A 26,338-nucleotide genomic window follows, 5' to 3' on the forward strand; every position below is an offset into this window, starting at 1 on the left:
TATTTACATGATCTGTGTCATTTAGAGCTTTAGAGACCCTAAAAACACCTCTACAGCGTTCATTGGATAAGGGGACAGCAAAAGGAACAGTGAGGGGTAAAAGTACTTCCCTTATGAGGAGGAGACATTAATCAAGAGCTAAAGTTAAAATCATTAAAAGACTGTAAATTATTACATGGATCTTTAATACTTGCAGAGTAAACACCGGAGCTGCAGTTCCACTCACCGTCACTGGGGGGCAGTTTGCCGTGAAAGGGAGCCAGCAGCTGATCCTGTCCTAGTTTCCAAATGTAGGGTCCTGTGTGTTAACACCAATAATGATTTCAGTCAAAGTACATGCAACAATTAGAGTCAAGTGTGTTGTGCCAAATAAATCATCACCATCTCTGTTAGCTATAACATGTCAGTGCAACTTATAGGACATAAGGAAATTATATTCAATGAAACTAGCTACCACATTTATTCTTTTTATTTATACAGATATATATTCCATACATTTACACGATGGGACTTACTGACCAAAAAGGAAAGGATACTTGTACAAACTCCCAATAAACTGTTATTCATACGCCGCCACAATTATAAAAGCTGTGAGAGGCAAACAACAACAAAATATTCACATGAAAAATACAAAAGATACAATTTCTTCAAAATGTAAATTACATATATTTAATGTTACACACTTATTAGCTGCTTCTTCCTTCCTCTCTGGTTAACTTACAGGTGACAACATGCACGGTTTCCGTGCTTTAGCTTCGTTTTGAGACTTACCCACACACTTTTGTAGACGTTTAAACACATTTATAAAAGAGTCACAGGGCTCGTTTTCCACTTGGTTTATGTTTCATCTGCTGGATCAAACATTCATTTGCTTTGTCAACATTTAGGCTCTGAACTGGTTCCAGTAGAACCAACAAGCTTTTATCTAAAAGCGATGTCAGTAAACACAAGCATCTAAAGAGAGAACAAATAATTGTAAAAGGTCACTCCTCGGTGTTGTGCAGGTTACATCTTAGAGATATATAAATGTCTCAATTCATAAAAATCAAACAACAGTGTAAACACACCAGTGCATGATTTCTGATTGCATATCAAGTTTATATTCTGATTTCACAATGCACAGAAATCTGTTAGCTGTGCTTGAACATAGTCATCGTCTGAAATAAAACATTAGAAGAAAAAAAAAAAGTATCTCCAACACAGATTATGTTCAAGTGTTTTTCTCTGTTTTTTTTTCCCAAATATGCCCCTGACACCTGACAGCAGATTTTTAAAAAAGTTAAGTTAGGAGACCTGAAGAAGACAGTGGTGCTGCAGGCAGATGTGGAGAAGTGTATAAGAAGTCCTTATTAAGAGTTACACAACATTCAAAACACAATGCGATCAATGCAAAAAATGCATTTTTGGTCAATCTGAATTAGGTTTTTAACGAATAGCTTGTCTTTGTGGGGATGAGGTCATCAGCTGACGGAAACAATATCGATGAAAGGTTTCATTTCAAACACCACACTTTATATACATAATAATACACTGCCTGGCAGAAAGAAAAAAAGAAAGAAAGTTGCACGCTGATAGTTTGTTGAACAACCTTCAGATTGGATTACAGCATGCGTTTGTTGTGGCATCGTTTTTATAAGCTTTTATCCAATCTCCCATCATTTATTTTCTGTCCACAGTTGCATTTGATTTTAGCCAAGATCCTGTGTCGATTATGGAAAAGTTGGACTGAAATAGACATTTTTCTGCAGCACATCTCAAAGATTGTGAGGCAGATCCATGTGTGAACCACTCTTTCACAAAAACAAAAAAAAATCTGAGGAAAACCTGCTCATTCAGTATATTCAGGTAGTCAGCTGACCTCAATGGGCACGCCACATTGGTGACTTTTTAACATTTTTTTGTTGTGAGGGGGCCGGGCTGTGAATAAACACGGAAATAAATATTTTTTGTCATGGATTTCAATTCCCACAATTTGAAAATGATGTCAGTATGAGACAGCTGAAGGAATTTAAATCAATTCTTCACTTTGTTATCAAAAAAAAAAAAGAAAAAAGATTGAGATAAGAACTGAGATCTTATTCTGGAACGAAAACTTTTCAAAACCCGTATAAAACATCAAATTAATCACAGAGTAGAACTGACATGAACTGAGCGGCTGAACACATTTAACTAACATCTTAGCTCTCCCACAGATGACCCCCCCCCTCCCATCTCGGTGTGGACAATTCAGACGAAGCAGAGAAGTTCAAAAATGCAAAATGTTGAATCTCAGTAGTCGTCGTCTGCAGCTGGACGATGAGCTGCTGTTCGTTTAGTACGCAGTCATGATGAGCCTCGGTGAGACGCGCTCTGCTGCTGAGCCTCAGACTTCTGTCGACAGTTTTCTTCTCAAACCTCTGAAACTGACGTTGGCGGGGACGTGTGAGTTAGCACAGCGCGGACAACAGGGACATGGGAGAAACACAATGGCTCCATTGAATAGGGTTTCGACCTCCCCCCAGCCCAACGCCACTTAACACAGGGGAAAAAAAAAAAAAAGCCTTCAAGAAAATTCTGTTGATTATTAACTGGGATGCCAGTAAATTCTCAGAGTGGAATTTGAGCCATGCATTGATTATCCAAATGGGCCAAAGCCATGTTTTTGTCTCCTCTGAATCACAGCCAGCTGCAGCTTTTTGCTTCAGAAAGGACAACGCTTGTAAATATACAGAAATTCTTCAAGTTTTGTGGAGGATATTTCATTGAAGTTGGAAAAGCCACCAAACCCAGACAACTCACTGTGACAACACAAGCATGGGAGGCATAATCAGTATCCAAATATATAGTGAAGTTTGCATGATTTTTATATGCAACTTAGTCTCCCTACTGTTTTTATAAAACTTAAGGGTTTGCCTTAATTTCCATATTCACTACATCTCAACAGTTACATCTTACAGCTTAAAAAGTCTGCTAGTACCTCACAAGTGATTTCTTGTACCAGAAAGTAGCTGCAGCCTCCGCCACTAAGAGCCACATACATCAGTGAGGCACAATGCGGATGTCTTCTCCATACAGGATGCCTTTCTTTCAGGGAGCATGTCTATAGGCCAGATGGGTTGCAGGGCCTTCTCTGTCTGAAACAAAACAGCTTTGAGAGTGTTGGAGACCCCCATCGGGTCCAGGAGAAAGTGACCAGAATACTAAGCATCATCTTCAATGCATATTACAATTCACTTAGTCAAACTGTGTATATTTCTTTTTCTCTGTAGGAGCTGAGGGAAATACAACTGCTTCACATGTGGTGGGAACGACCACAGAAACTGAACAAATTAAAAGAAGATGACTATTAGAAAAACAGAATAAAATCAGCGTTCGTTAATCCAGTCAAATATTTCTGTGATAATTACACACTCATCGTACCATCATGGTTTTTTCACAAGTGGGAACTTTGCTTATCAAGTTATTTACAGAGGCTGAGTAAACTTGTTTTTGGCACTAAAAAGTCAAAGATTGTTGAGTGAGTGACAGGAATACACATGATGCCACAGACACCATATTAATGCTACACTGTGCTGAGTCAGCGGTGACTTTTGATGGACAGCCTCCGAGTGTCTGAACTCTGGTGCTTCTGTCTGACATCAATGTGCCCAAATGGGTGCCCATACAGTTTCAAACAAACACCCGACTCATTTCTGTCACAAAAATTCATCTTCCCTTTCTCTTTTTTCCCTCAGCAGAGCACAAACTGTGCTCTATATGTGTCTTTTCACCTCCCGGTTTCTCTCCTCAGGTATGTCCGCTCCAGGTGTCCGCTAGTCCAAGATACTCTGGATTTTCTGCAGTGGGAGTCACAAACCCGTTCACATGCCTGGTGCCTCCTTCGTCGCTCTCCAGTGCTGGACGGCCATCCACCTCCAAGGCCCCTGGGGAAACTTTAACTTTGGCAACAAGGTCCAGGTAGTACGGATTGTCAAAGGCAGGAGAAGTGGCGCTAACCGGGACCAGATAACCTGGGTTTTCCACACTGTGACCAGAGCTCAGGCCATTGGGGAGGCGTCTGTCTATTCTAGAGCCTTTACGAGGAAGCGTAGTTGGCCGCTCAGGGATAACTGGACGGAGATCCTTGATCTCCTGGTTGACATACTCTGAGAGGGTGGACAAAGGAAAGAAAGGAGGACAATATTCAAATGTTTGCTGTCGCTTTCTGTAAATATACTGCTTTAGTTTCCAACAGTAAGAAAAAAAAAAAAAAGAAGAAAAATATTCAACCACTCACCTGGCAGAGCACGATTATGATTGTATCCATGACTCCGCCTGGGCAGTGAGTGATTAGGGTGATGAGGAAAGCCATTGAGCCCGTCAGTCTCTAGTTCATCTTGGCTCCCATTAGGGTAGGTGGGATCTTTGCAGTAGCGTCCAGGGCTGGCCGGAGGCAACGAATGGCCGTCTGACGGTGCGTCCAGGAAGACTGAGTCCGACTGCCCTCCCGCTGAGGGGCTACGAGCCAGCGTTGGGTACTGAGGCCACAGGCCGTTAGCGGCGCTGGCTCCTAACGGTAGGGTGGGGCACTGGCTGCGGCCAAACGTATTCAGGGAGGAGTACATGCTCCGAGGGCCACCGGCGGCTGAGGGCTCGAGATCTAAGCTCTGATTTCTGCTCTGCTGGAATGAGAAAGCACAAAGAGGAAACCTTTGTCAGTTATCAAAGATGAAAGCGATGGCTTTTTCAGATTAAAACCGAGCAACTTTTACAGCTTCATTCAACTCAATGACAAAATGAACTACAACGTTGCACAGTATTCACTTTGTATTCATATGTTAAAATAATGCCACGTATGATCTATTAAGGCGTGTTACAAATAAGCTGTTCTATACAACATAAAAAAGAAGCAATCAAAAGCCATTTTATCATGGCATAAACAGGAGTGTTGATGTTTTTCTTTGCATTTTTTCATCAGATATGTCCAAATACATGCAGTATTCATATCAATACAAAAACATTCCTCATTACAGACAGTGCTGTTGCCTCATCTCAACATCCTTAATGACATGTAAACAAAAAACTCGACTGTAGGCACCATTTTTTCCCCCCATGTCCACGCCATTATTTCCAGTCATGACAATGCATCTCATTGGGACAAACTGCAGACATTGTCCAGACCTGATTCTGTGGACACTGTTCAGCATTCATGTATAAAAGCAGAGGCTCTTCCAAGTCAGAATAAATTAAATTAAGATGGGACAGAGTTTAACAACAACGACAAAAACTATGTCCTTGTGCACTGACCCTGTATGACTGTTGCCTGGATGGCCCGTTGGCCTGTGACTCGTCTCCTTTAGGCCTGGGGAAGAGGTTTGGCTGGGGAACCAGATACTCCTCAGCATCCATCATTTCCCCCATATTGTCCCCCTCTTCCAGAAGCATCCGGTAAAACCGGCTGTCCACTGGGCTGCTCATGCTCATCTCCTCATCGTTCTGCAGGACAGTAAAACAAAAAAAAAACGGATGAACAAAAACAGTAAAAATGAATATCGATTATTAAGCCTATATGATGTTAATGAAAACTATTTCCAAGCAGAGTTACACAAAAGAAAACATCTGCAGCATGAATCACGTGTACCTTAATGACTAAATAGCGAGAAGGATCTCTGGCCATGGCACTTAAGTCAAGGACCAGATCTTTGAACTTCGGCCTGCTATCTGGGTCGATCATCCAACCTGTCATGGAAATAGAATGGTGCAAACTCATATCATGTCTAACTAATGAGGGAGAAGAAATAGTTCCAGCAGAGCTTTCTTAACAAAACTTGCACTTTAAATTATCAACCAAACGATTCTGTGGTCTGGGGTACTGACATTTGACCATGATCATGTAGACGTCGATGGTGCAGATGGGGGGCTGGGGAAGCCGCTCTCCTCCCTCTAAAACATCTGGGATTTCCCTTGCTGGAATAGTGTCGTACGGCTTGGAGCCAAATGTCATCAGCTCCCAAACCGTCACCCCTGAGAGAAAAGTTACAATACTTACTGTCAAAACACCTTGAAAAATTTATATATTACTCATTTAATTTTATTTAATTATTTAATTTGAGGTACAATTGAAATTCGTGACTCAGAATTCAGAACTAAATTCTCACAACATTTTCTTAGTATTAGTTTGTGATAAAATATTCAACATAGGAAGTGCTGAGTGACACTGACCATAGCTCCAGACGTCACTCTGATGAGTGAATTTTCTGTGCAGGATAGACTCCAAAGCCATCCATTTTATTGGCACCTAGACATACAAAAACACCAGTTTGAAAAGAATAAGAGAAATGAGAGAATATGGTCCCACAGCCACAGCTCGACATTACCTTCCCTCCATCAGCGTGATACTCTGTCTCATCTATATCGAGCAGACGGGCCAGACCAAAGTCTGTGATCTTTACATGGTTTGGGTTCTTCACCAGAACATTTCGGGCAGCCAGATCTCTGTGGACCAACCGGATATCCTCCAGATAACTCATCCCCTACACCAACACATACACACATCCATCACCCACAAATCCATGTGTCCACAAGTATACAAACTAGTGCCACATCAAATGTGAAAGGCAAAATAAGAACAATATTAGGACACTGCTGAAAGACAAAAACACACTTCAACTTAATTCAATACTTAATCAAATCCAACATAATTGGTACCTTGGCAATCTGGACACACCAGTTGAGGAGGAACTGTGAACCAATGCGGTCCTTGTTCTCCCTGACATAGTCGAGGAGGCAGCCGAATGGCATCAGCTGAGTAACCAGCTGCACTGTGGAGGTCAGACAAATCCCCAGGAGACGGCACACATGGGGACTGGTGACTCCCGCCATCACATAGGCCTCCTGAGAGGAGACAGAGGAAAGTCATTGAGGCGATTGTGGAATGTATTTCAATATACTGTAACCGTGCAGGTTTGTGTATTCGGCTTGTTCTCACATCAAGGATTTCTTTATTGGCCTTTGGTGAGGTGTTCTCCCGCAACACCTTAATGGCCACTGGTATTTTCACATTTTCCCCTTCAGGAGCCCACACCCCCTGAAACAGTGACCAAAATCATCGTCATATGTAAAAACAACAAAATACTAACAAATACTGTAGTCGTGCATCTTTCTCACGTACCTTGAAAACAGTACCGAAGGCTCCTGCACCCAGCACTCTGAGTTTTTTTAACTCAGTCTCTTTCAGGATACGCATCTGAGCTTGATTGGGAGACGCACCGCTCGGGGTTAAAGGCTCCACCAGCTGCACACATGAAAGAAGAGGATGGCAGGTTACTTCTTCATAGTCTACACCACAGAAACAACACAGAGTCAACTGTGATGTGCTCCATCATTCCGAGTGCTCACCTCCTGCTCCTGCAGGTACCTCCTCACTGTCTCCTTCCTCTTCAGCTTATTCTGTCTCCTCAGATAAAAGACCAGCAGACCCAGCAGGATGAAGAAGAGCACCACTCCACCCACCGCGGCAGCTATGGTTGTACCCGGTCTAAACAGAAAGTAACAGTTTAGTGCAACCTGTAAGCCTTCAAATGAAAAATGCATACAAATTCCAGAAAAGCTGCACTGATTGCAAATCATTACTGAAAATACAAAAGATTGCAAAGACAAACAGCTGAAGTTGCTCACCCCGTCCTGGTATCAACGGGGCAGCCTCTATCATCCATCACGGTGCAGCTGAAATACAGAAGCACTCGGTGTGAATGACTCTTAATGAGTGCTTGTACTTGTGAGCTTGGATGTGTGCATTCACTCACGACAGTGTGCAGTTAGTGTTGCAGGGTAGGCAGTGTCCTGTAGCATTGCTATACTTCCACACGGTTTGCTGATCTTCCTTCACACCACTAGGACAGTGATCCACACACATCTCTCCATCCTGGTAGTTTCGACACTCGGTGCAATGTTCGGCTCCCTGGAAACACACAGAAGAACATTTAAAAGCGCCCATGTTGAAGAAAGGGAAGATAAGCCAGGACAACAAACACAAAGTTTTAGGCAGTTCAGATGCAGCATTTTTGTTTGGAGAGAATAAGGCTGCGTAAATAAGGCTGCGTAAATATACCTTATACATGCCCTGAAAATAAACTCAGTACACGACTTTAGAAAAAAACTTTATTAGTGTGTTAGTCTGAATGAAATCATATTTTCAAAAAATATCTGTTCAGATTGAACATTGTTAAATTTACAACCCCAATTCTTAAAAAGTTGGAAGGCTGTGTAAAATGTACATTGAAGTCTCATAACCCAATGTTGTATTCAAAAGAGAACATGGAAAACATAAAATGTTGCAAGTGAGACATTTAACTATCTCATGGAAAATATTAGCTTGTTTTGAATTTGATGGCAGCAACATGTCTCAAAAAAGTCAGAACAGGGTCAAGGGAAGGCTGAAAAAGTAAGAGGAACTAAAAACTACGCGGCTGGAAGAACACGCTGCAACTAATTGAGTTATTTAGATTAAACAGCTCAATTAGCAGCACTGACTTTATAGAACATTCCATGGATTTCTACATTTATAGAAATCCTTGTCTTTGAACACATCTCACTGTGCCACCCACAAAGGCAGGTTAAAGTTCTGTCATGTAAAGAAGAACACATAAATGACCATTATCCGGAAACAGTGCCGTCTTCTTCTGGCCAAAGCTCATTCAAAACGGGCTGAGGCAAAGTGGAAAACTGTTCTGTGATCAGACGAACAGCAATTTGGAAATCCTTTTTGGAAATGATGGAAGTTGCTTCTGCTGGACAAAGAGCAGAGGGGCCATCTGGCTGGTTACCAGCACTCAGTTAAAATATACTGCATCTCTGATGGTATGGGGGTGCATTAGTGCCTATGGAACACATCTGGAGAGGCACCATCAACGCTGGAAAGTTCGAGGTTTTAGAACAGCACATGCTTCCATTTGGATGATGTCTTTTTCAGGGCTTTTTGCATATTTTAGGAAGACAATGTTAAACTGCATACTGCGTCTATGACAACACAGCTTTGTAGTAGAGGAGTCTAGGTGCTCGACTGGCCTATTGGCAGTCCAAACCTTTGACCAACTGAAAACATTTGGTGTAATATGACCTGCGAAATATGATATAATATATATCCTAATATAATACCCAGGACTGTTGAGCAGCTAGAAACCTATATCAGGCAAGAATAGGACAACTTTCTTCTCCCAAAGGTCCGGGAACTCATGTCCTCAGTTCCCAGGTGTTTACACTGGTAGGAGAAGAGGGGATGCTACACAGTGGTAAACAAAACCCTGTGCCAACTTTTTCAGAAATGTTGCCACCAATAGTAAAATGTCTCATTTTCAACATTTGATATGTTTTCTATGTTCTATTGTGAAAAGATTTTGGTTTTTGATTTTTGCAAATCATTGCACTCCGTCTTTATTTAAATTTCACACAGCGTGCAATCCTTTTGAAAATGGGGTTGATAGTTCTTGAACTAAACCGGCAGAAAATATGTTCTATTTGGGCTGGCATTTGTCTAGCAATACAAAAGTATTTGCATCACCAAACACATGCAAATATAAATCAATCTGAAACTAAAATAGTTGGGCACAGACCAAAATGTCTGTGGACACAGCTGACAGACCCAAGAGCAACAAAACATTTGATTTAGCGATGAGTGAAATGCCTCCACTGAGTAGACCTATTGTCTAAATATTTCAGACTTGCTCCATATTAAATAAACGGTGGAGATTGACCTGGCTTGGTAGATATGAAATGGAAATCTGTTTAAATAGGAAGGAGGCCCGATACATTCAGCCAACTGAAACATATGTTCTCAGATTGCTCTGTTCGGTGGTTTGATGTCACATCCAACAAAATCCCCTCAGCAAAAGGAGTGTCCATGGCTCATCATTTCTGTCTTTCAATTACAGAAAAAACAGCAGATGCTTTTTTAATCAGGCTGGAAAATGAATGATTTTTTTTAGTAATTTGGTCTTTTTTTGGTGTTATTGTCTACTTGGGTTAATGTAAAAAATGCCAATGACAATTTCCTACAGCCAAGCGAGACATGTCTCAATTTGATTTATCCAACACTTCCATGCTAAAAGGATTCTTATTCAACAATAGAAAAACAGACAGTAGCAGGATTTTTATTTTTTTGCTTGATAAATAGAAAAAACAGAGAGTTTACACGTGATGTTCAAATACTTTGATTAACATTTAGCCAATGATTCTGGCAAAACTAATTTGGTGTTAAGTGCAGCTATCCCTTCTAACATGCAACTGATAGGTGGAGGCATTTCTCCTGAGAATTTTCTTGAAACGAAGTCCACCATCTACTGATGCTCATACTCAATCTGTCCACATATCTTACCGGGCCGTGGCAGGACGCAGAGCCATTAACCGGTCGACACTCTGCATTACAGGCAACGCACAAAGATCCATCTATGTATTCTCGTACAGACCTGCAACAGAAGGACACAGCACATTTAACATGTCCTCCGGTAACACGGTCTAGTATTTGTTGGATACTTTAATCTGAAGAACCTGACACTGACACAAGGCCAAATGCTTTTAGAAACGGGGCCCCAGTTGCAAATAACCTGTTGACCTGCGCAGGTGGACTTTGAGTCTACATAACGCAGGGAGGGAAAACCACACTAGGAAATATGAGTGAGGATTCTAAAGATATGTCACCATGAGATCCTTTAGTTACTGGGCAATTGTTTGGAAAATATGTTTATGCTTGCAGAGAGTTAGATGAAAATATCACCCAACTATAAAACCAGAATGATAATTTTTACACTCTTGTTTTGGTACAAATTAGAAAAACAGCAGATGGTGTAACAATTAATTATGTCTCTCATCCAACTCCAAGCGAGAAATTAAACACACATAGCTAAAATTAGCACAGAATAATGTGCTTATGAGTTTAAGATTTACATTAACACAGTGTTGTTGTAAAAAGACAAACAGATCTCTATTGATTTGTCATCCTGTAAAGATGCCTCTTGTACAAATGCACATCATATCAAACGTGTCACTGATCTACCATTGCTTAATGGCACACGTAAAGTTAGAAGATTTTACTCTGATTTCTTGTGCCGTGACCAATTTGACAGCAGCAGCCAGTCTACTGTAAGCCTCACGTACTGTTCGTCCACCTGCTTCATCTTTTGGGCTTATCACATCAAGTATACTGTATGATTTAGAAGACTTTCAGCTGGTGTTTTATTGATTTAGTACACACACACTCACACAAACGCTCTTACCCCTGATAGACGTCACACTGCTCCACACACTCAGTGCCACGCTGAAAAGACTTGCAGGACGCACACTGGCTGGGGCCTGGACCCCAACATCCCCCCTCACACAGAGGGTGACACACACGCTCCTCCCTCTCTGAGAAAAAAACATACGGAGACAGCAGAGCATGATGCAAACTGAACATTTTGATATTTTCTCCTCTTCAAACTAGATCACCATGTTACAAGTGAGTGATTTACTGCATCATTTTACACATCAGTTTTCAGTTTGAGACAATCTTATAAAGAAATATCAAAAGCACAAGCGAATCCTGCAGACAGATGCACAAGTGCATCACCAAATAGAAATATTCTAAATCCAACAGCATCCATGATTCTTGCGCAAAATGCATGTGATAAAACAGTTTTTCAGCACAGCTGGATTTCAATAAAATAAATCAACCTGAAATTGTATCTTTAACTAATAGTCGGCCTTCAACTGACAAGTGCAAGACTGAAGTCCAACTTGGAACAGCCCTGTCCCCTGTTTGCATGATGCTTGTGTTAACCTACCACAGACTTGGGGGTCTTGATTCTGGCTTACTATGCGGTGGGGCCCTTGGGTGGGGTGAAGGAGACTCCCCCACGGCAGTGAATTGGTGTAGCACAACTGTGAATTGTTGTATAACAAGACCAAACCTCCGCTGACGCTGCGTAGAGAACGCAACGCAAGAGACTGGATGTGTAGATTCTGAATGGCAAGTGAAAACACACCCCTAAAGAGAGGAGAGTTGTGTGTTACTAGTAATTAACTAAGGGCTCAATACAACAAATTTTTTCAGTGTTATAGCGATGATCAGGAAAATATCAAGCGACACATGAAGCTCTAAAAAGACAAACACAAAGAAGCATGAATGACAGCGAGACTGTAAATGAGGTACTTTGATTACAACAAAGAACAGAGACTGCTACGATAATCTGTTATGCTGCACCTTATTGAAAAAACAGTGTCAAATTTGACCTAGTTTGAGCGTTCTGCACTAATCAGGCAGACTCTGGCTGGCATGTGTTCCCCATCTGAGCAGCAGAGCTGGCTAATAATTAGCATTTACTACTGTGAAAGTGAGCTGAGTGCAGACGAAAGAAAAAAAAAAGAAAAAAAAGAGTACTAACAAAGACACAGTGTAAGTGGATGGACATCAACACTGTGGCATGCAGTGACGCACAACACAGAAAGAAAATAACCCCATATTTGGAGTATGTTTTTGGTGCTTTTCAACACCTATTTAACATTTTCTCTGTCTCTGAGCAGTCATTTACGCATTTGCCCTTTTCTAGATTTAATGTTTTTTTTTCAGCTAGTTTTCAGAGGTTTTTTTTGATAGTTTTATTCGATGGTGAAAATCACAGCACAAGACAAAACCCCAGCAGAATGGTGCAGGGTGTGTAGCTGAAAATGATGATATAAGACTGGAGAGTTTGTGTGCACTCTGTACATACAGGCAGTTTGAAAGACTTACATGTAGAGCATCCTGCCTCTGATCACCTTCAGGTTCTCAAACACAGTGAGGTTAGTCCACTCTGCTGGCCAGGCATCAATGTACAAATAACCTTTCAGCAAAATTTAAAAAATATATATCAGACAAGAATACTGAGATTTCTGTATGGTCTTACATTAAAAGTCTGTATCATCTATCTAGTAGCTTCTCTTTTCTTGATAAAAAGCTCACAGAAACTTAAACAAACATATCAATACCTGTAATCTCCTCCAGTTTCTTGAAGGCGCTCAGCTGCTCCAAAGTCAGGCCAGATGTGTTGGTCGCAAGGTCCCTGAACAATGACAACAGGCACCAAGAGTCCGTTTGATATTTCAGATGTTGTAAGAACAGCTTCAATCATTGTTTTCCCTCATCAACCCATGAAATTACACACTGTTTCGGTATAATCTTGTGTCATCATGATGCGGGTTATAGGAATGCGGGTTAGCCCAAATTTTTTATGGTCCAATTCACAATACAGGGGAAATCATATACTTTCATAAAGACTAATTAGTACAAGTTTTAGAAGATGGTTTATCAACATTTTGCTGTTTTAATGGAAGTCATGTAGGTAACTCCACTGATTTCATATTAAAACTCCATAAACCGACAGTAAGAAACTCTATATTGTTTCTGCATTCAGATGCAGTATGTGTAAACATTTCCTTATATCATTTCAATTATATTTTACTTTAACGCCATCTTCATTATGGCAAGAACATAAGCAAAAGCAGTTTTTCCATTGGAAAGATTAAAAAAAAAAAAAAAAAAAAAGCCTAAATTGTCTGGGTTTAAAGCATAAATATGTCCATAAACAGGCTTAGGCTCGGGTGTCAGCTTTTTGCTCTACTTGCACGAAGAAACACGCACAAGTGTTGCTGCAAACTCAAATATTTGAAGTGCTGAATGAGAGGGATGTGGCTCTGTGTCAAATTGAAGTCCTGGCATCAAGCTGTTCCTTGTGTTTACTGAAGTGATTGTTAAGTTTAAATTGAGCTAACTACTTTCTTTAGTAATTTCTAATGGTTATAGAAAACAGAGGTTGTGGAATTTATAACATTTAATCCTCTTTATTTATGATTATTATTCAAATTAAGTTGATAGAACAATGATGATTTGGTCAATAAAGGTGTGTCCTGTGCTATCACAAGTAAAGGCTGTTATATAGTCTGCACTGGTTCCTCTAGAGCTGTTCTGATGTTGTGTTTTTGAAGGATTTTCAACTGACTTGAGGAGAGAGCAGTGCTCAGTAAAATCACGACAGCTTTCTGGGGCAAGTCAGCGTAGCAGAACAAGAGTCCACAGTTCACAAACATAAGCACCATCCTTAAATCTAAAGCTACATTTTGTAATTTGAAAAATTTCATAAGTAGATGTGGGTTCTGAGTTCGACCTGTGAGTCTCCTACCTTGCAAAGCTCTGAGGGCGGAAAGCGAGACTTCCAAAGATTTTCTTACACTTGTTGAACTGCTCCACATTAGAGGATGTTACCATGGTGACACCATGGTTGTCCATGGCACCGAGGTTGTCCATACCCAGACCATAACAAACTATGACAGACAGGGAAAATTGAGATTTATACCTATATCAAATCTAGACACCAACTTGAACTTCTACTCTATATTACTGAATCTAACTCAAAGTAAACTCTAGACCCAACTGCAACCTCAAGATAAAGTTAAAAAAAAAAAGGATTTTTTTTTTCTTTTTCTTACTAATTCTAACTCCTGGGACAAATGCCAATAACAACAAGTTACTGCAGAAACAGGTTTACCTACCACACTTTGCATCAGAACATCAGTACATGCAGCCAAAACTGTGTTCTCACACCAAATCATTCATGTGAGGAATTTTTCAAGCAAAGTAAAACATTACAGTAGTAATGACACATTACTATTGAGCTGTATATAGTGAGAGTGCTTTTTCCGTGTTTGGACTTTTGGTAAAGAAAAAAACTATAAAGCCTCTTGGCCATGTCTGGCTACTTTACGTGACGACTTGCTGCCAGAGCAATGTTTTAGTATTTGCATTAATGAGAAGTTGTACAGCTAAACACAACAGGGCTGCCACTGAGTGTATGTAAACAATGTATAGTTGCTAAAATGCACGGCCCAAACCTTTAGGACAATCTCCTTCACACTTTTCACATTTCTGCGACTCAGTTCCGTCAAGTTGGGTGATGACAACTTCCTGGTTGGCTCGGGGGCAAACCAAAGTACAAGCCACCTCCATAGCCAGATAGTTATCTACAGAGAAGGACAAAGTGTTCAAAGGCCATCCAAGAGTCAATAAAGAGCAAATAAATACATACTAAAATCTCTGTACATTCACAGCAATGAAAGAAACTTAATCTGAACACAGCACATGGTCCACTAACTAAATATTGTTGTAGCTTTTCAGGAAAGTGGATGTTTTTAGAAAAGTTCTTACAAGGACACGTCTTAACGCAGGTGGCTCCAAAGTTAAACTTTCTGTCCGGGTTGGGTTTGGTTTGATAGGTGAGAGGGTCATAGATGGTGGGAGAAGGACAGTTCTCCTTACACACACCACTGTTGTTGAAGTGAAGACATGCCTGGAAAGAGGAGGAAGGAGGAGACAGTGACGACAGAAGTCTGTCTGACAACATGAAGGAAAAACAGTGGTGATACAAGTGTGTGGGTCATTTACCAGACAGTCTGAGTCTTTGGGTCCGGTGCATCCGGCAGCACACTGCTTGTGACAGCAGTCATTGGGAAGAAGACCTTTACATCTCTGACATCTGGACGCACAGTTAATTCTGGTCACTTGAAGACAAAAAAAAAAAAAAAGAGATGTCAAAAGACAACAGTTTCAGTGACGCTTGAACGGATCCAATAAAACCACATAACATCAATATCATATTAGAAGATTGAAACTTACATATCTGGCAGTCCTGCGCAGTTTCTCCCCAACAGCTTTTCTGACATGTGGAGGAACAATTCGGACCTGGACCATAATAAAACAATGCAATGATGGAAAGACTGATCTGAGCAGACAATTCTCACAGTTTATTAACCAGTAAAAAACAAAAGCTAAAGGGTCTACTTTTGGCTGGTAGATCTGTGGTTCTATAAGGCACAACTAGACACCATCAGAACTGTTAAGTATAGCAACTTTATGTAGTGAGGTGCACAAAGGTAAGATTTTGAAATTCCCTCTTGGCACTCGAGTGTTTAGAAAGAATATCATGGTCAAAAAGGTAAGATCAGACCATAGACTGTACTAAAGGTGGACATAGACACCAAGTCTGACAAGTGAAGCCAATGAGGAAGTGCTGTTAAAGGCAATAACAGCAAGAGTTACAATGCAGTGACTGCAGAAGATCTCTGACTCCCATTCAAAAAGTGTCACCTTCTGTTATGAAATACCAACTCAATCTTCCCAAAAGTCCTAATGATGTTATCTGCTGACTCTGCTGAAGAGATGTATGTTTTTCGTGGTGTGACTGGTTTGATTGACATGTATTTGAGGTCTATGGGGGTAGCTTAGAAACCTTTTTGGGGGAGATGAAACAAAACTTTGATTCATCTAGCAGAGCTGGATATCTGGTCCCACTCATTTGAATTAAAACTGGCCAGAGGTATAGATATACCTAAAGTTTTCTAAGTTTCCCTAAGGGGTTTCCCACATGTCTATGTGTCCAAGTCAGTAATCTTTTAATACACATGGTGCAGTGCTCTCTCCATCTGTCTGACATTTCTTTTTCTGTACTACCCTTTGGGAGGATCAGTATTTCAATCACTCAGTCAGCTGCTCACATTTAGGGGCCCGAGACTGCAGTCGGTGCAGCTTGGAGTGGATGCTCTGCTCGTCCAGTGTGTCTCTCCAAATGATGCTCTGGGGGTCTGGGAAGCACAGCTGGGGGTTCCCCCAAAAATACACCCCACCCAACAGGATCTCTGCAGGAGAAATTGGAAATGAAAGGAGCTACAAAACCTGCACATATAAGCGTAACGGTGAATATGAACATGTCGCACTCGTAGCTGACAGTGGGGACATGGATGAGCAAAAACACCTCACGCATACAGTTGCAGACCCAGGCCGAAGGCTTGAGTAAAAATTCACCTAATCTATTAACTAACCTGTGAGGCTACGAAGTCGGAGGGTCCTCAGGCCCTGATCGGCCCGAGTGTTATCCAACACAACCAGTGAATAGCTGGAGTTATACAGCTGGCTACCTCTTATGATCCGAAGGCTGTCCAAAGGCACAAGGCTCACTGAGACATGTGCAACTAGTACATAACCCTGTACCTCAACAATACCCTGGAAAGGAAGAGATGAAGAGTTAGAAAAAAAAAAAAGTCAAAGAAACAGAAGGAGTGGCTAAAACATTGGAATTAACTAAGCTAATTAGCTAAAAACTTTGTATGGCACATGCTTCCAATGTTTAAAGAGTTCCAGTCAAACTATACCTGTAAAAAGGAGAGATCAGGGTTCCCATGGAGGTGTGTAATTTCCAGGTTGCCGTGGACAACCTGGCAGCCGGTGTATAGCAGCCTCAGGGTCTCATAGTGATTTTCCAGGCTGGAGGGCAGGGCCAGCTCCATGTCTGTACCCAGGCAGACTGCAACACAGACAAATCACCCCAAATTCATCCAATGTTTTATGTACAACGTGACACAGAAGTGTATCTTAACAGTAATAATTGACAGACAGACGGGCTCTATAGAAAAATTATATACTATGAATAGAACCTTGAGAAGATACAAATATAGAAAGTTACCAATAAAAAAATTCTGTTCATTGAATTATCCCCTTTAAATGGTATCATAGGCGGAAAAACTCTTTGTCCAAACACAAATGATGATGAATGCACAGATTTGCGTTCCGCATAGTTTGCATTGCATCCTTGAATGGATACTCTGAAATAAAACCCACATACACTGCCTCTCTCTGAGGCTCTTAGCATATATATTTTGCTCTGGCAGCAGAGAGCCCAGATTCCCCACAGCAGGTCACACACAACACTACATTCAGGGTCACACAGTATTACAATTCAGGAGGGCTTTTGCAGACACATAGCTCCCATGCCTTAGCAGGCAGTCACACAGTGGACAGTCCCTCCTCTTTGGAGGATATAAATGACTTCCTCTGGCTTCCTTCCAACAGCCCTTCAATAGTCAACCCACTTTTCTTGATTGAGCCCCTCACCCCACACTGCTGTGCCATCTCTGTCCGTCCTTTTGAAGAAGACTGCTAGATGGACTGACATCACTGGAGGAACAGGAAGTCCTGACAGGCAGTAAGAGGGTGGTTTTCAAATGTACTTACCAAATATGAGCATCTACCATAAGTAAAGTTTCCTTATGATTGCAGAATATTGAGAGGATATCAAATCTACTACATATTAGCAAAGTAATGGGCATATTTAAGACCTGCATTAAAATCTGGCAGAGAGCTCCTGCAGCAAATGGTCTATGATTAACAGTGCGGCTGCCAAAAATACACACCCAGTAGTTGCAGCCTGTGTCAAATAACAAATTAAATGACTGTTCACTGCCTCTTTCAATGATGTCGTCATGGAAAACATTCTTACATGTCCTGCCAAGAAATAACGCGCTGCTTTTACTCTCCAGCTTTTTATCATTTTTAATAACACGCAAATAGAAGCGGACCCCTTGAAAGTTGAAACTACCACACACATGCAGACAAACGCAGTCCCCTCCAGCTCCTGAGATTAGGTAAATGTGCTGTAACGAAAAGCACAACAGAGCAGAATTTCCGTTTCTAATAGTGTGCGTTACTCCCGTTCTCAGCTTCCCCTCCTTTTATCCCCTCATTGTTTGCTCTCCAAAAGTCCCTCAGCAACGCCTGTGTGTATGCGTGGCCTTGTGAGGAGCAGCCCACCCCTCTATCGCTGAAGCTTAAAATACTCCCTCTTTTATCACTCACTCGGCTCTGTCTGCCCACTGTCACCTCACTATCCACATGTTAATCTACAGTTTTTACATACTACTGCTGTGCTTAAAATTAGAGTAATTTAAAACGTTCCCCTGTCAACCCCTTGGTTCATTTCAGTCTGCGAGCTGTTGCCAAACTCTGAATTGTGTCATTTCATTGAAATGTGTGTCACTGCATATCTAAAAGATGACACACTTGCATTCGTGCTGCCAGGGGAGTACAAACTAGGCTGTGGGTCAGTGTCTTGTTCAAAGATGCATCTCTGACCTGTAACCTTCCAGTTTATGAGATGATTGCTATGTCAGACGGATCATCTATGAAGCATCCTTTTGCACGCACACACACACACACACACGTACTGTTAAATGTATTAATGCTGCCCTCTACACAGATAGCAGCTTTGCTTTTGACACTTCCACTGTTCGAGTGCTTGTGTGCCTAACAAGAGGTTGTTCTTAATACTTTGATTATTCTGTTTTTCGAGCTTTTAAAATTTAAATTGTTTTTAATAAATCAGAGTGAACTTAGTAGGTTTCCATGTACAGTTCAATCCAGCTACAGTTTGACTAGCTCAACTATGCCCTTTTACTAGAATACTTTCCTTGCCCCAGTACAAGCACAAGAAGTTAATCGATTCATTAACTGAAGTATATCTGCCTGAACTATGTTGAAGGTGAGGGTATGCCCCCTTTTATATTCTTGGAACTGAACTATTCCCTGCTGACTTATTACATTAAGGACCGTAACAACTAGCCAAGGTGTGAATAGGTCATTTTTACATTTTGTTTTATCCCACATAAAATGCACACTATCTGTTGTGGTTATTCTCTGCTTACCAGCTTTGGAGAATTGAGAATTTGTTTGTTCCAATGCCATGATGCTGTGAACTGTATGAGGAATTCTGCTGCTTCTGACCTATTCTGAGAAAGATCGTTGTACATGTAAGTATAGCTAAATTCATTGTACAGGTTCTGTCTATTGGTTACTTGAATGGTGATTTTTTTTTTCAGATGACGCTGCGGTTATAAAAATCTGGATTTTGTTAGAGCAGAGCAACAGTTTGGAAATGCTTAAACCGTCGTCTTAATAGTTTTAAATAAAAACTTCTGACGTGTTTAGCCATCTCACAAAAGAAAGAAAATAAGCAGCTTTATTGGGCACTTGGTTGCATTAATATACACTTAAGCTTTATTGTTTTTTCAAGGCCCATTGAGAAGCTCGATTTCATACGAAGTTCACGTGTTTTAAAAGTCTGGTTTCCGTCAGATGAGCACAATATTCTCATAATTATATTATCTTTAAATAAATATTGGGGTAAAATCACAACTTGATGAAGGTTCCACATATATACGGAGCTTTGCAAAAGTCATAGCAGAGTCCCAGTTGAAATTGTGCGCAACTGAACTTTTCTCATTGGAAGTGAGGCATCAATTGGTTGAAGGGTCTGAGTAAGACACACGTCTGTCCTTAGATTGACTGCACTGCCCTCCTCCGTATAAGCAATAAGTGATGAAAACAAGTGATAGCTGACAGAACTGGGTACTGCACACCTCGTCACACACCATAACTTGGATGTGAACACTGGACTCTGCTGAAGCTGAAGACTGTCAAAGCAGCGCAGAACCACTCAGTCACAGCAACTTTAACAGCAAATGCGCTGAGGAATCCAACCGCATATATTTCAATATTTGGTTCTAATTAAAGGCGTTAAGTGAGGAGGGGGTGTTATAATTAGCTGGGCTTAAATTTCTCTCTCACTTTTGGTGTTTATAACGGGTTGCAACACTACTGATTCCTCTGGCGAAGCTTCGTCTTATAATGTGTTCTGTGATGTTGTGCGTGGAAACAAATTTGTGCCACTCACCATTCAGTCTTTCACATCGACTTTTTGTGGCTCTTTGAAGCAGTTTCACTGTCTGCTTCTGCATGAACAACTTCTATTGGAGTTTGCCAAGGGCAATATAATTATTTGAATTTTGTGTTGAATTGCAATCCTATACTCAAACCATTGTGAAAATATGACAATTGAGATTTAATATACAGAGATTTAAAAAAAAAAAAGAAAGGATGATTTCACAATTAAGGATAGTGTTTAAACATTAAGTTACAACGAAAAGTTTAAAATTCTGTCAATGTTGATCCACTGGGTAAAATATCTTTTAGCTATAATGGAAACAAACATTGTCGCTAGATTTCTTTATTTTTGTAGAGTATTCTTTTTGCAAAATACAATTTCTTTTGTTAAAGCGACTGATATGAATTCAAGAACGAGCATGGAGCCAGGAGGATGACTTTGTACTCGCTGTGTGGAGCTGCTTGAGAACCAAAGACAGAAAACTGAACGCCTGCTTGCAGCCACACCTGTGTGTGGAAGAGTTCCAGTTCGCGCAGGGAGTGTGCGTCGGTGTTTACCAGCGTGTGCGCGGCAAGTCACACGGACACGATGCTACTGCAGGAGACGGTATTGTGGCAAAGCCTGCTGTGCAACACACCAGAACAATCAAGCAGATCTTCCGACCTCCAGTCTGCTGTAATGGATGACATACCTTCAAAGCTCAACACAAAAAGGAAAAAAAAACCCTGATCCGACCAAACTTTCTCTGTCAGTTTAACAGCTCTCAGTTTAACATGGAAGTCCTGATTCTGCTGCAGTCGGATCACTGCAACGTGTCCTGCATAAATTTCTCCCAGCCTCTCTGAATACATTCTTTCTTTCCTCTTCACTCTGCAGCCAAGGAAGAAAAAACAGGTATTGCTCAACAGACAAGCAGAACAGGATCTGTACTGTACTTTGTAGAGAAACACAGATATGACCTCCTCGCTCATTCACGCTGTCACAACAACATACTCAGACATATAACACCACACCATGAGGAAAACCCTGCACATTAACTGCAGTCTGATGGATCTGCAGCTGGAGCCACGCGTGGATTTTGTTGTTTAAAAAAAAAAAAAAACAAATCTGTAAACTGAGAATACAGCAAACAAAAGACACCGATAGGAGAAAAATTATAAATAATAGCCTTCTGTCAAACATACTGATTCATAATATCGTGGAAAGAGTCTTAAACGGAAAACATTTTCTCTTGGAGACATCTGACAGTCTGTTAGCCAGAGTCGTGTCATGATTCAGGTAACTGAGAGAAACCTTTCCAGGACACGTTACATGACTGAGAGATTAAAGGAAACCCCAACAGAAAATGATTTAGCATAGCCTCAGCGCACCTTGGTAATGATTACCAACTTCTGTGGAACTCTTCTGTGGAACTCTTCTACGGAACGAGGGAAGGACTCTGTCAAACACATCAGTCCAAACTTTTCCATTGCTATTCTGTCGAGTTGGGAAGTGATGACTGGGAAGGCCACAGCATACACCATTCAGCCACCATTCAGTCTAATATTGTCTTGGTCCTCCTCATGCAGCCAAAAGAGCCCCGACTACTCAGGATGCAGACAAAGTACATTTGAGGATGTCCTGGAGTGTCTGGATTTAGGACATTAGAAATATATCCTTTGGGCCCTGTGGGTTGTCGGGTGGGTTTTTTTGTGGATTGGGCTTGCTTCCAATAGATACCGTCGCATCCCATTAGATTGGAGTTTGGGAAGCGGGTGAACACTCCGTCATGTTCGTTCAGCCCTTCCTTGAGAAGTTTAGGCAGGACCCATTCCTGTTCTGCCTGGGAAAGGGTTATACAGTGGGGAAATGCTATTGCCCCACATGGGGATGTGACTGGTAAGTGTCTAAGTAACATCCGTGTGAATGCCAGGATGCAGGTTTTCCCAGCAGAACGTTGCAATGTAACAAGATTACCTGTCTTACTCACTTTACTTCTCAGCTGTCACAACGTTATGGATGATAAGTGTATAATACGCATGGTTTTCACACTGTTTGCTTGGGAAGTTTAAGCCTGTAAGTCCACCTAAAAGTTCTAAAAGTCACCAGCACTGAGAACAGAGATAGGTGGACTTACAGGCTTAAACTTCCCAAGCAAACTATTGAAAAAGCTAAGTATCTGGACACAGGCTGAGGTCGGGAATTATTAGTTCTGACTATTTCTGTCTTGTGAGAGAAACTGCAACAGCTTAGCTGCAAGCTATAAAGGGTTTAACATTAAGTTACCAACAGTAGCTACTAGTAAACGTTATATTATTGCTTGGTGCGTCCATCCCTCGTCTCTCTGTGCCCTGCCGGCTGAAGTCTCACATGTTAAATACATTGACGGTGACTTGGCAGGCAATTTCATCCAAAGAGACTTGCAGCCGAGCAGTACAGAGTGGTTAGGCTAAATAGGTTTGTGATGGCCTTTAAGTTCAGAAGGGTTTGAATATATTTTGGGAGTGATCACCCTTTTTTTTTTTTTTTCCCTAAAGCAAGAACTGTCAATATTCCTGTTTCCAGCTTCTCAAGTGTTAACATTTCCTGTGACACCTTGCGTGATAATAATCTTTGGTTTTAGACAGCTGAGCAGCCAAAACAGCACGTTTAAGTTTCAAAAAGGTGGTTTGTGAGTGGCACCCTCATACAAAAAAGGAGACGTGATAAGAGGACGGCATGCCACAATGGAAAAGAAAGGCATGGCGCTGTCATCACTTCGTCTGCCCTTTAAAGCCAAAGGAAACCAGGATGACACTGAAATTATCATTTCATCTCAATTTAGGAATTACTGTCTATTACTCAAGGATGTAAACAAGCTCTTCTACTAAAGCACAGATCATAAGAAGAGTTGATCTCTTTTGAGGAGGATTAAGACCAGGAACCACACTCATTTTAATGAGTAAGTAGTTTAAATAGTTCCGCACTGTGATTTCCTTATAACGGAGATGTGTTGCGCACACTAAAGGAAAGGAAAGATGAGACTTGCTGACAGTTCCCCTCTGAGGATGTTAATGAGGTCCGCTGGTGGTCCCTTCCTCAGCTCAGTGTGAGTTAGATCGCTAACACGCAGTCTAGACTGGTGAGTCACGGCTGGCTGAGTTAACCAGCTACGGAGGCCGATTCAGTGGGAATTAATCAGCTCTCACAGAGTTCGGTTGAGTGGGTGCACTGGAGTGTGACAGGAACATGAACTCTCAGGAAATCATCGCACACACGGGAGGCTACGGCTTGTGCGTGTGTGTCATGACAATAATTAAGTTAACTGAGAGTAGGATCATCGAGATTCAGCCACTTGAGCATGATGCGTTGCTTAACTCTGGGAACCAGTCGGAACACTCGCGCTGATCTGATGCTGCAGAGATCGACACCGAAGTGCACCAACCTGTTCCCACCAACAATGCCGTTGTATTTGAAAAATGACTTCACCTGTGACTATCGGCTTTGTTTGTGTGTGTAGTAATAGTGGTGGAGGTTGGAGCGGCTTATAAAAACCCAGACAGATGTATCTGCTTTCATGAGTTGCTTTGGCAGTGAAGAGTTGGGGCTTTAACAAACGATTCCTCTTGAAATATTGAATCCAAAGCAACAACGCGGTGTTGTTTCACGTAATGACTCGTTTGCAAAAGCTAGAACAGTATAACAGGATACCTTTTCCAGTAGGCTTTTAATTTTTAACCCTGCACGTCAATAAAAATCGACCAATACAAGTCAATAAAGTCTGAACTGCGGAGATAATTCTCAGTTATTGGTGTTAGGGTTTGTGCCTTAAGCTTGTGTTCATACAAAAGCTTTTAAAATCATCTCACCAGGCTTATTGATGTTTCTGATTCCATTTAAAAATAGATCGTGTGCCCCGTACACAAACACTGATATGAACGAACGTGGCACCAAACTATGTTTTTCTCGGTTTATCTCCTGAATGGCAGATCTATTAAAACGTCCAATCAAAAAGTCAAAATGCAATGCAACTTTCCTCAGGTGCAAATCTGACAAAAGTGTAGTACACGTGTCTGTTGCTGGAACAATGTGATTTGTATTTGTGCAAAGCTGTGCTGTCGGTTAGCTCTTGTTTTACTGGCAGGCACTCAAGCTCAAAGTGTGACAAGTGGCCCTCGATCAGACAATGTCCCTTTTAGAGTCAGAAGTGAATAATTGACATCGTCATGATCCTTGGCGCACAATGCACTGCCTGTTTGGTTTTTTTTTGTTGTTGTTTTTGTTGTTGTTGTTGTTGGTTTGTTTCTATTTACGAAAAACAGAAATAAATAAGTAAATAAAACACAAAAAACTTCGCGTTGTGCTTCTATCCTTCCCCAAACAGGTCCTCAGATCCCTTACCTGTCGCACAGTCGCAACAATCTTTCAGCGGGGTTTGTTCTGTGCAACTTAAGGCGCTTCGTGTTTCTGGGTGGGAGTTTTTAGTCTAAGCAGAAAGTCTCGTGCGAGCCCACTGTGTGACAGGTGTGATTTTTTTTTTTTTTTTTGCTCCTCATCAGCGCTTCGTAAATCCCACGAGCCCTTTGCAGGGACCGAGGGGACGCGGCTGCGGAGTCACGGAGGAATGTCGTCCTGCCCAGAGAGAACCTCGAGTATAAACGAAATAACGACTGCAAGACTCTGCTGCCATAATTCGGACGTGTAAAGATTCTGTTTTGACCAACAACAAAAAAAGGAGGCATTTACGACGAATTAAAGTTACCCACCTTCTCTGCCCAAAGCGCCCGTCACTCCGAGCAGAACGGCCCCGACAAACACCAAACTTCTCGCCGCCTCCATCTGATCGAGCCTCAGCGCCTTTAGTCCATATTCCAAACTTGGATGTTTTTATTATTCCCGGCAAGGAAAAGCTGTGCTTTGGTTTCTTCCCCTCCCCAGTTTAAGTTCTTTTTTTATTTTTTCCGGCACCGTATGGAGTTGTACGTTTCCCAATCTCAGTGACTTCCTCCCATGGACTGTTGGTAGTAAAACTGTGACTGCGCACTGGAGTAGAAGCGCGCTCCCGTGAAGGCCTGAGCGGGGAGTGGCAGGTTGACTCAGCCCGCCCCCACTTTAGGCTATCTGCAGCCAATGCTGTCTTTAAAAATTGCAACGCATGACACAATTATGAATATAATGCCCCAACACTAACCATTGTCTTACATTGTCTGATGGCAAGTATTTAAATGATCTTTCTACTTTTGAAAAGTCAGGGGTGTCTAAGTATAAAATAAGGCGAAGCAGTCACCGGGAAAGAAGGACACATCACTTCACAATAAACTCAATTCTTGCTGCATTACGTTTGATGTAATATGTGGTAAGTCTTTAAATGTCACTTTCTTGGTCATTGTATAGTTAAAGTAGACTTCAGCTGCAGATAAGACCTCTATATATTTTGACACTAGAAACGTCTCACATTCAGTGATCAAAGTGTAAACTTGTCTGTATTCACAGGTAATCAGAACTTAAGGGCCCAAAAAGCCTGATTTGTTTGGGTCAAGCTTTGGTCAAGTATGCAGCACACAGGAAATATGGAAGCCCGGAGCCTCCAATTCACAGACACTAATTACAGCAATTCATAAAACACCATGTCGTCTATCATTTTTAATAAGGACAAAGGCATATATGTCAGCCTCAGTATTTCAGTTTATTTTTTCTCCTGCAAAAAACATGTTGAACCTGTAAAACCGAATGTATGTGTAGCGCCATGTGAGTGTAGATCAAATTATTCTTGCAAAGTTTGAACCTTCTCGGTGAGAGATCATCGTACATGTAAGTTCACCCAGATTCACTGCATAGACATATTCAGCTGCAGTTACAGTTATAAA

The 26,338-nt window shown here is 41.3% G+C and overlaps 1 protein-coding gene across 2 annotated transcripts; it reads right to left on the reverse strand.

Moving 5' to 3' along the window:
* Window positions 1–446: 446 nt before the first annotated feature.
* On the reverse strand, window positions 447–25,527 carry erbb2 (erb-b2 receptor tyrosine kinase 2). Of its 2 annotated transcripts, none has more exons than XM_072373830.1 (27): window positions 25,238–25,527; window positions 17,170–17,321; window positions 16,840–17,020; window positions 16,516–16,656; window positions 15,638–15,703; window positions 15,407–15,522; window positions 15,170–15,311; window positions 14,857–14,985; window positions 14,148–14,289; window positions 12,958–13,031; window positions 12,722–12,812; window positions 11,775–11,977; window positions 11,229–11,358; window positions 10,331–10,421; window positions 7,764–7,918; window positions 7,636–7,683; window positions 7,357–7,495; window positions 7,130–7,252; window positions 6,947–7,045; window positions 6,667–6,852; window positions 6,336–6,491; window positions 6,181–6,256; window positions 5,836–5,982; window positions 5,600–5,697; window positions 5,266–5,454; window positions 4,256–4,637; window positions 447–4,124 (listed from the first exon to the last, which is right to left on the reverse strand). In XM_072373830.1, exons 1-27 carry the CDS (start codon window positions 25,308–25,310, stop codon window positions 3,766–3,768), a joined length of 3,888 nt encoding a protein of 1,295 aa, XP_072229931.1. In that variant the 5' UTR covers window positions 25,311–25,527; the 3' UTR covers window positions 447–3,765. The 2 variants fall into 2 exon arrangements, with proteins under 2 accessions (XP_072229931.1, XP_072229930.1); XM_072373829.1 differs by having other exon boundaries at window positions 4,256–4,640.
* Between the last annotated feature and the right edge of the window lie 811 nt (window positions 25,528–26,338).

The sequence above is a fragment of the Leuresthes tenuis genome, unplaced genomic scaffold, assembly GCF_036924035.1.
Source record: "Leuresthes tenuis unplaced genomic scaffold, fLeuTen1.0.hap1 SCAF_20, whole genome shotgun sequence".
In the NCBI taxonomy this organism is placed as follows: Eukaryota; Metazoa; Chordata; class Actinopteri; order Atheriniformes; family Atherinopsidae; genus Leuresthes; species Leuresthes tenuis.

Excerpts from the sequence above, each read along its gene's own strand:
- erbb2 (XM_072373829.1), bottom strand. The coding sequence starts at position 25,310 with ATGGAGGCGGCGAGAAGTTTGGTGTTTGTCGGGGCCGTTCTGCTCGGA. Across the intron at positions 11,978-12,721 it reads AGAGGCAGGATGCTCTACAT|GGGTGTGTTTTCACTTGCCA; the intron begins GTAAGTCTTTCA and ends TCCTCTCTTTAG. Across the intron at positions 7,496-7,635 it reads CCCGTTGATACCAGGACGGG|ACCGGGTACAACCATAGCTG; the intron begins GTGAGCAACTTC and ends CTTTCTGTTTAG.